General features: G+C 41.4%; 1 protein-coding gene across 1 annotated transcript in view; it reads right to left on the bottom strand.

The window, feature by feature from the left end:
• Window positions 1–3,710: 3,710 nt before the first annotated feature.
• The window catches only part of LOC135109988 (piggyBac transposable element-derived protein 3-like), an 8,873-nt gene continuing 2,250 nt past the window's right edge, over window positions 3,711–10,333 (bottom strand). Inside the window, exon 3 of the mRNA XM_064021958.1 lies at window positions 3,711–10,333. This exon is cut by the window's right edge and continues 379 nt beyond it. Coding sequence (XP_063878028.1) covers window positions 4,900–6,438 — 1,539 coding nt within the window. The 5' untranslated portion in view covers window positions 6,439–10,333 and the 3' untranslated portion in view covers window positions 3,711–4,899.

The raw sequence follows: 10,333 nt of genomic DNA, 5'->3' as shown, positions 1-10,333 counted from the left end.
AAAAAAATTATCTTTTTTTTTTGTGTGTGCTTAATATTCCAGTGCTACAGTACCACAGCAATGTACTCTATGGTGCTAATGGTGCAGTAAGGACTTGTCTACCTTCACCATAAGCCACTGTACCATGCGTCACTGTACCTTAAAACTGTACCACAAAAACAACCTAACTGGCCCTCACCTGAAAAAAAATATCTTTTTTTTTTGTGTGTGTGCTTAATATTTCTGTGCTACAGTACCACAGCACTGTACTCTATGGTGCTAATGGTGCAGGAAGACCTTGTCTACCTTCACCACAAGCCACGGTACCATGCATCACTGTACCTTGAAACTGTATCACAAAAACTTAACCTTACTAGCCTTCACTTGAAAAAAAAGATGTTTTTTTTTTCGTGTGGTTAATATTTCAGTGCTACAGTACCACAGCACTGTACTCTATGGTGCTAATGGTGCAGGAAGGCCTTGTCTACCTGCACCATAAGCCACTGTACCATGCATCACTGTACATTAAAAACTGTACCTCAAAAACTTAACCTAACTGGCCCTCACTTAAAAAAAAAATATATCGTTTTTTTTTTCGTGTGCTTAATATTTCAGTGCTACAATACCACAGCACTGTACTTTATGATGCTAATGGTGCAGGAAGGCCTTGTCTACCTTCACCATAAGCCACTGTACCATGCGTCACTGTACCTTAAAACTGTACCACAAAAACAACCTAACTGGCCCTCACCTGAAAAAAAAATCTTTTTTTGTGTGTGTGTGCTTAATATTTCAGTGCTACAGTACCACAGCACTGTACTCTATGGTGCTAATGGTGCAGGAAAGCCTTGTCTACCTTCACCATAAGCCACTGTACCATGTGTCACTGTACCTTAAAACTGTACCACAAAAACAACCTAACTGGCCCTCACCTGAAAAAAAATATCTTTTTTTTGTGTGTGTTCTTAATATTTCTGTGCTACAGTACCACAGCACTGTACTGTATGGTGCTAATGGTGCAGGAAGGCCTTGTCTACCTTCACCACAAGCCACTGTACCATGCATCACTGTACCTTGAAACTGTACCACAAAAACTTAACCTAACTGGCCTTCACTTGAAAAAAAAGATATCGTTTTTTTTTTCGTGTGGTTAATATTTCAGTGCTACAGTACCACAGCACTGTACTCTATGGTGCTAATGGTGCAGGAAGGCCTTGTCTACCTGCACCATAAGCCACTGTACCATGCGTCACTGTACATTAAAACTGTACCCCAAAAACTTAACCTAACTGGCCCTCACTTAAAAAAAAATATATCTTTTTTTTTTTCGTGTGCTTAATATTTCAGTGCTACAATACCACAGCACTGTACCCTATGGTGCTAATGGTGCAGGAAGGCCTTGTCTACCTGCACCATATGCCACTGTACCATGCGTCACTGTACATTAAAACTGTACCCCAAAAACTTAACCTAACTGGCCCTCACTTAAAAAAAAATATATCGTTTTTTTTTTCGTGTACGTAATATTTCAGTGCTACAATACCACAGCACTGTACCCTATGGTGATAATGGTGCAGGAAGGCCTTGTCTACCTTCACCATAAGCCACTGTACCATGCGTCACTGTACCTTAAAACTGTATTCCTGGTGATACGCTATTGTTCTGAGTGGATAGATATTCATATTTTTCGTTCTTTTTGTTGGTTCTCTCCACGTGAATTAGTGCAACCACCTGGTTCGAGTTCACCGTGTGAGACTGTCCTCAGGTCTATACATACCTTTAGGTATAATTTTTTACTTATTTATTTATTCTCCGGTCTCCCCCGCAATTCAGTGGTCGTGAAGATATCTCCATCGTAGTTTTTATGTAACTGAAGAGTACACTACCTTTCTTTTGTATTTCTGAATTCCTTTTTTTTTTTTTATTATTCGGATTATTCCATTATCCATTAAAAATCTATATAAGTGTCAATATTTGTATTTCTTTTAATCCAGTGATAGAATTTGTAATTATCGTCTGCCACAAGGGAACATCACTCGTGGGCACTAACTGAAGGTAACTTTTTTATTATTATTTATATTATTATTTAAATCTCTTTTTTTTTCCGTGGTCACTAAACTGGTGGCAGCGGTGGGATTTATTTCGCAACTAACCGAAAGAGGTGGAGACTTGAAATAAGTGAATGAATGGGGAGATGTGCCTGAGGGGTGTGTATAGACCTGAGGGATATAATTGCAGGCAGTGGTGGCTACCGATATGTGTTGACTATCGTAGATCACTTTAGCCGATTTGTGAAGTTCTATCCACTCAAAAACAAACTATCAGAGGGAATTGTAGAGGCGCTGCAGCAGTACATTACCGACTTCGGGACTCCTCACTCCATCGTCCTGGACAATGGGGGCGAGTTCACCTCCCAGATCTTCCAACAATTCTGCCAGCAACACCTCATCACCCTTTGTTACACCACTCCCTACCACCCGCAAGGGAACGCCATCACCGAACGACTCCATCGCACGCTCAAATCCATCTTGGCTTCCTTGTGCCGAGGTTACCCGCTACGGTGGCCTCGCCTACTCCCTGTGTGTCAGGCCACTATGAATGCCGCCGTCCATACCAGTATCGCCCAACAACCTTTCTTCGCGTTTTTCTCCCGGCATGCGCCCCGAGTTGTGGGTGCCAGGCTACCCGCAGTTGATGGTGACGAGCAAGACGTGGATGTGGTCCGCCGGCAGATCCGGGAAACACGCGAGAAAATGACTCGGAAATACCGTAATGCGGCCAACAGGAAACGCAAGGAGCAGAAGGTAGACATTGGGGCGTTGGTGTGGGTGAAGCGAGAGACTACAGAGTCAGGAGTGTGTAAGAAACTGTGTGTTCGTTGGGACGACCCATATAAGGTGGTGGGAGTTTTAAGAGCAGGCGGTGGTTATGTGGTGAAAGACCCTTTCTCGGGAAAGATGGTGCAAAGAGCGGCAGAAAAGATCAAACAGTTTCACAGTGAGGAAGAGTACGTAGTTGCGGCTCAAGACACAGTGTTCCAACCTGATATAGAAACTGAAGTGTTACCGCCTAGAGTGCGTAACCGTCCCAGACGCTATATTGAGGAATGTTAATGTCGCTGGAAGAACGGTATAGAAAAGAGCAGAGTGCTTGGGGTAAATAGAGTCCCCCCCCCTTACTTTTGCATGGTCTGGCTGGACTGGTTGTAATGAATCGTGGTATGACGGGTATGGGTACTATGTGAGAGGTGATGTAAGAATTTGAGAAGGAATAAGGAACCACTTTAATTCGCAGACTACTACTGCACTCGACAACCCGTTCGGGCCATACTGTGGTGGTTTACTTCAGGACGTGGCGAGCGCTTCGCGTAATCATCTGTAGTGTCTCGTGGTGTGAGTGAATGTGTGGATGAGTAAATGACTGTTCGAGTGGAAGGAACCGAGTACTGGGGTGGCCGAATCTCGTTTCAGAGAGTGACAGAGTGACTTAAGGTTAAGTCCTCACACCACAGGAGGTCAAGAGGCTGGTTGGGGTGGAATTTCTTTTCTTTTTCCTTGAGATGAGAGAAAGAGCCGAGTTATGTCTCCAAGGGACATTGTGGTGATATGGCCCACAAGCCATTGTATGGGAGAGAATGTCAGAATTATTTCCCGACAGAGATCACGTGCAGTTCGTCAGCCTGGCTTGGTTGTGTGGTGGTGAGGGGAGGTTCTAATTACTCGGATGTGAAGGTGTTATTTTATTTTTTTTTTTGGTAAGGAGAAAAAAGAGGTGAAAAATTCTAGAACGGATGAAAGGCTCGTGTAGTGCTGGGAAATTAATTATGTATATTTCTATTTTTTTCCTAGGCTAAGGCCCATGTAATGTGCGAGGATGACCAGAATCTCAGTACCATGTGACTAACCCCCCCCCCCTTCCCCTCCTCAGTGTCCTTTTGTCCTTGCTTTTTCCCCCCCCCTCTCAGCGTCACTGTGTTGACCACTTCTATAACAAATTTACCCCGTGAATAAACGTAATTTCTCCTGCTTGGCCAGGTTATAGAGGCGAATTTTTCACCTAATCCCAGAGAATGGGGAGCCCTTAATACGATAAAATTAATTCTATAATGGTAAGGTCTTAAACCAGCTCAAACAAATCCCAGATAATTACGCCGTGCCAATGAGGTTGACGAATCTAATAAGTCTTCTTTGCTTCGCTGTCCTGTTACCCCTGTTGCTACGCAAGCCAGGAAGAGATACCAGACATTGACTAATTCCCCAATTGATTTCAAAAGTCCATTGAATTAAACTTCTTAAAGTAACAACTTTAAAGTAAACAGTAACTTAATTATTCATATTTTTCATCCCTGAACTCACAACCTAGTCGCCCCCCCCCACTAAAAACAAAATTATAACTCTTAATAAATTTCCCCATTGGAAACCTTTATCCTTAGTTTCCCGCCGATTTCCTCACAAGCAAAGCCAGTCTCTCTCGGATTCTCCTCAGACCCTCTCGGATTCTCCTCAGATATTCCTGTTGATAAACGGTTTTCTGAGTGGATAGATATTCGCATTTTTTCGTTCTTTTTTGTTGGTTTTCTCCACGGGACTAGTGAAACCACCTGGTTCGAGATCACCGTGTGAGACTGTCCTCAGGTCTATACGTACTTTTTGGGTATATATTTGTTATTTATTTATTTATTCTCTGGTCTCCCCCACAACTCAGTAGTCGCGAAAATATCTCCATCGTAGTTTTTATGTAATTGAAGAATACGCTACCATTTATTTTGTATTTCTGAATTATGTAACTGAAGAGTACGCTATCATTTATTTTGTATTTCTGAATTATGTAATTGAAGAATACGCTACCATTTATTTTGTATTTCTGAATTCCTTTCTTTTTATTATTATTATTCGGTTTATTCCATTATCAATTAAAAATCTATAAAAGTGTCAATATTTGTATTTCTTTTAATCCAGTGATAGGATTTGTAATTATCGTGTGCCACAAGGGAACATCACACCCCTTAGAGGGCACTAAATATGTGTTTGGCCTTCCTTTACAATTTGGTAGCTTGCAACGAGGTCTTTCCTTCGTCTCAACAATCTTGGGCCAGTGGCCAATTCCATCTTTTGTGATGTCAACGCTTGGAATTGGTTTTGTTGCATGACCTCTCTTTTTTTTTTCCTCGTGCTCTGTCTCAAGACTGCTGGAGCGTGGTCTTCCCACACCGGGTCTTTTCAGGGGGTCTTTGTTTTGGCGTAGGAGAGAATATGCCACCTTCAACTTGAATGCCTGCAACTGAAGTTGCGATTTTTTTGACACCCCTATTGCACTAGCCTCCCTCCTGTAGAGAAGCCATGAATTTACTATTGTGACATCAACAAAGTGGAAAACAAGTTTATGGTAGTACTTGTGAGACCTTATGTGGATTCTATATAAGGCAATCAACGAATCCAGAAGATCAACCCCTCCCATTTCCTCATTATAGGTTTTGACTATTTTGGGGCAAGGAATTTCAACAATCTCCTTCCTTTTCTTGTCATACCTCTTACATGTTCCCAAAGGTTGAGCAGATGAAAAGCTTGTGAGGAGAGTCACACAACGATTGTCTACCCATTTCATTGCACGTAACTCTACTCCATCGTAAGTTGTGCTTACCTCTACATGAGACCCCCTTTGCTTTTTCAACATTTCCTTATCTGTAGGCAGAACATTTCCTATCCCTTTCAGTCTGTTTTGTCTCACAGTACCCAGAGAGTAGATCTGCTTCGTTGCTAAATGAGCCATTAGTTTAGGAGATGTGAACCAATTGTCATGGTATAACAAATGGTTTGCATTTACTGGGATTGTGCGCGCCAACTGCAGAACTATATTGGATGATGGACCCAGATCCGGTTCACCTTGGACTGGCTTTAGGGGCCCATCATAAACATGCAAGTCATTCAAGATCCCAGAGGTATCACACAAAGCAAATACCTTGAAACCCCATTTGTGTGGTTTGGATGGGATGTACTGCTTTAGGTAAGAATTTCCTTTCAAGGGAACAATCATTTCATCAATGCAGCACATTTGTTGCATTGGGATGCTGCGAAATTTTGATTGCAAATGGTCAAGTACTGGGCGAACCTTGAAAAGCCTGTCAGCATTGGGACCAGTCCTGTCAGGTGCCTGAGTGTTGTCATTGAAATGTAGAGAGCTTTTTATTTCTTCCCATCGCCTTCTACTGAAAACTTTGGATACGGAATCGAATTCCAGCACCCCACTCCAATAAAGCCTAGTGTTAGATATTTTGAACAAGGACATAAGAAAGACAGTCCCTAGAAATTGTTCCAACTCATCTTTATCCAGCTTCAGAGGCTTGTTTACATTTTGTTGTGTTGCATACAAATTGCTTTGTGTCACAATCAACTTTAAACCTGCCTCCATAGAACTGTGACGTGTCCATATCTGAGGAAACAGAATGACCCACTGGTACATTTTTTAACCATTTAAAAACACCTTTTTACATTACAGTAATATAATCCAAAGTCAGGCCAACATTATAAACACATTCTACTGAATATATGGGATATATCATAATTTTTGTAGTGACCTGGCTTACCTATGAGTCGTCCAAAAAAATCGTTGAAAACGGAGGATCAGTCACTACGTCCTCCCCCTCTGGTGGTCACGAGTCAACTGCTGTTACACAGAAACGAGAGCTTTTTTTCCACATATCGTGTGAGTGATGTTTTCTGATGTGGTGCAAAAATGTACCACCGGACGGACACGCCTCTACAAGGGAATTTCATCCAAGGAAAAGCACGCTTTTGAAGTGGTTCATAATTGTTCCAATGGTCCTTATAGGGTTAAGCGGTTGGGTTGGGTTAGGTTAGATTAACACGTTTACCGCCGTATGTACCACCGATGGTACATTTCGTACCTTCAGTAACCGCCACATGTACCACCGGTGGTACATTAATGAGTTTTTTTTTCCTTCCTTTTCAATCAGTATTTCTAACAATACAATAATTAATAATTAATCCCTGTCAATTATGCAATCAACACTGTGAATTTGATGGTCTGAATTCAGGGTGAGTAGTTTTTCCTTTAACTTTGCTGTCACGCCAGCCTTTCTACCAACCATTTGAGATGCTCCATCTGTTGTCAGACTCACAGTTTTCTTCCAGTCAACACCTATCCTATCAAGTGCACCAGTCAAACTCACAAATATATCATCCCCTGTTGTTGTTCCTTTCATTGGTACTAATTCCACAAATTCTTCACTTACCTGCATATTTTCATCAACACCACGTATGAACACTGCTGCTAGTTGAGCTATGTCAGTAATGTCTGTACTTTCATCGATTGCTACAGAAAATGCTACAAATTTAGCAACTTTTTCTTTGAGCTGACTATTAAGATTTTCTGACAGTTCATTTACTCTTTCTGCAACTGTATTTCTTGAAAGGCTTATGTTTGCAAATGATCTACGTTTTTCAGGGCAAATATCTTCTGCGGCCGTCGTCGTGCATTTCTTTATAAAGTCCCCTTCTGAAAATGGTTTCGATGACGCAGCTATTTCCCGTGCAATCCTATAACTTGCCCGTACTGCAGTGTCGCTGGCTTCGTGAACACGCTGATACACTGACTGCTGCCTTTTGAGAGACTGTTCTAGCGTCTTTACTTTTTCTTCGCAAAGTTTTCCACTATACACATCATACTTTGAAGCATGAGTGCTTGTGTAATGTCGCCGAATGTTATATTCTTTTGACACCGCTATAATTTGGTTGCAAATCAAACAAGTTGGTTTTCCATTCACTTCAGCAAAAAATAAAGATATTTTCCACTTTTCCTGCATCACACGATGTTCTTCAGTAACTGTTCGCTTCTTGGAAATCATGATGAGATGATGTGCAGTAAGAGTCGCGCCAAAATCTGACGCTGTGACGCTCTCGAAGGACAAAGCAGGACTCGAGTCGGAGGCCGATTCTCGGTGAGACGGAGGAATGACGAGTTATGGTCACGTCTAACACGTGTATATTACGGAGCAGGGCCCGTACGACTACGTGTATTCTCGTCACCTGTAGTCACTGGCTTTGGAACGCAGTCCACGAGACGAAATGGTCACATGATTTACGTAAAAATATATGAGAATAATTCGTTCACTACAAAACACGATAGAAAACTTGAAGCAGATGGTAAAGTTCCTGCTGGTGACATTGTGTTTGCAATCACTTACTTTAATTAAGAAAAATACTTTTAACAATAACACACACACACACACACACACACACAGAGAGAGAGAGAGAGAGAGAGAGAGAGAGAGAGAGAGAGAGAGAGAGAGAGAGAGAATGTTGGCGGGTGGCGGCGAGCCGGACACACACACACACGCACACACTTGACGAGGTTGGGAGTTACTATACCACAGAGGAACGTCACCGCCCAAAAAATATAATAGTATCTTTATATCTTTATATAATGACTTTAAAATGCAAAGGGCTGGCTGGCTTAATCATTCCTGTAAAAAGACCAACTGTAAGACTGAAATATGAGACGTGCCGCGGGCCGCACGTAGTAGTGTGGCGGGCCGCATGCGGTCATTTCGGATATCAATTAGTTCCTCTTCTTCGTGAGTGCTAAGTTGAGGCTTGTGTAAGGGATCGAGCACCAATGGATTTCTCAGCCAATCATAACTTTCAGTAGATATATTTGAAAAGTATTTTTCAATGCTCCTTTCTAGACTTGTAAGGTGGTCTGTAATGAGTGGAACAATGTCTGTGTTGTTTGCTGCAGCAGTCTTTTGAAACATGTCAATATTACCTTCACTTGACCTGTCTTTCCAAACCTTGATTTTTTCTTTCATTGACTGCATTTTATCAGTGCATGTTAACATATTTTCATTTCTCCCTTGCATACTTAAATTCACCTTGTTCAAATGCTCAAATATATCTGCCAAATAACATAATTTTGCATTCCAAATTTCGTCGGCCAGTAATTCGCAGAATTCTGTTTTCTCTTCCAGAGCAAAGAAAAGAAGAATTTCCTCTCTTAGTTCATGCACACGGGATAACGCTCTGCCTCTTGACAATGACCGAACTTCCGTGTGGAGGAGAAGACCTTCGTGGGCAGATCCCATTTCTTCGCAAAGACTGGAAAATAATCTTGACTGCTTTGGTCTACTTTGAATAAAGTTCACCATTTTCACGACATTATCAAGAACAAATTTTAAATCTTGTCCAAGTGGTTTAGCAACAAGAGCTTCACGGTGCAAGAAACAATGTGTGGTAATCAGAAATGGATTTTCCTTCTTCACTAAAGACACAAAACCCTTTACTGACCCCACCATTGATGGACAACCATCTGTGCAAATTCCTACACATAATTTCCATTTAAGTCCATTTCTACCAAATATTCTGTCACTGTAGAAAATATTTCCTGTCCTGTTGTTTGACTTAGTTCTTTGCAGCACAAGAATTGCTCGGTTATTTTCTTATCATCGATGAAACGCATCAACACAAGTAACTGAGGTTTCCCTCCAATATCTGTTGATTCGTCCGCTTGTAAGGCAAACGTTTTATCTTTCACCAGTTCGCACACACTTTTCTCAATGTCAGATGACATATCCTTCATTCGTCTGCCAATCGTATCGTTTGAGAGAGGAATTTTTTTCACTTCTTTTTCAGCCTCGTCCCCAAACAAAGTTTTCACTACAGAACAGCAAGCTGGAAGAAAATAGGATTCTGCAATTGAATGGGGTTTCATTTCTTTTACTGATTGTTCTGCTACTAAGTAGCTTGCTTTCTGTGCCTTTTCTGCTACCTTCACTTTTTTCTCAAACCCAAGACTTTGTTGTTTGTTTTCTTTCAAGAGTCTCTTAAAGTAATATATAGGTTTCTGTGTCAGGTGACGATGCTTAGTTGATAAATGTCTCTTCATTTTCTGTGGAGTCATACATTCATTTGATAACTCCAAGCCACAAACAACACATTTTGGTTTAGGGCCATTTTCGCTATCACAGCAAGTGAATCCAAGTCCAAGGTAAAAGAGCCTTTCCTTCACCCTCCTCCCTTAACAAAATTCCAAATTAATATTGTCAGCTTTTTGTGAGAGAGAGAGAGAGAGAGAGAGAGAGAGAGAGAGAGAGAGAGAGAGAGAGAGAGAGAGAGAGAGAGAGAGAGAGAGAGAGAGAGAGAGAGAGAGAGAGAGAGAGAGAGAGAGAGAGACATTGTATATCAATATGCATTTCCTTGTAACCAAAAATTTCCAGGACACATTCTCAAAAACACACAAAACATTTTGCATAAACACAACATATAACAAAACAGACATAATAATAATAGATCACCATCACCACAAATACAGCCATCAACAACCACCATCAGACCTCCAG

This window comes from Scylla paramamosain, chromosome 19, assembly GCF_035594125.1.
Source record: "Scylla paramamosain isolate STU-SP2022 chromosome 19, ASM3559412v1, whole genome shotgun sequence".
NCBI classification, from domain to species: domain Eukaryota; kingdom Metazoa; phylum Arthropoda; class Malacostraca; order Decapoda; family Portunidae; genus Scylla; species Scylla paramamosain.
Note: the sequence above shows the minus strand (reverse complement) of the source record. Positions and strands in the feature narration are given on the sequence as shown.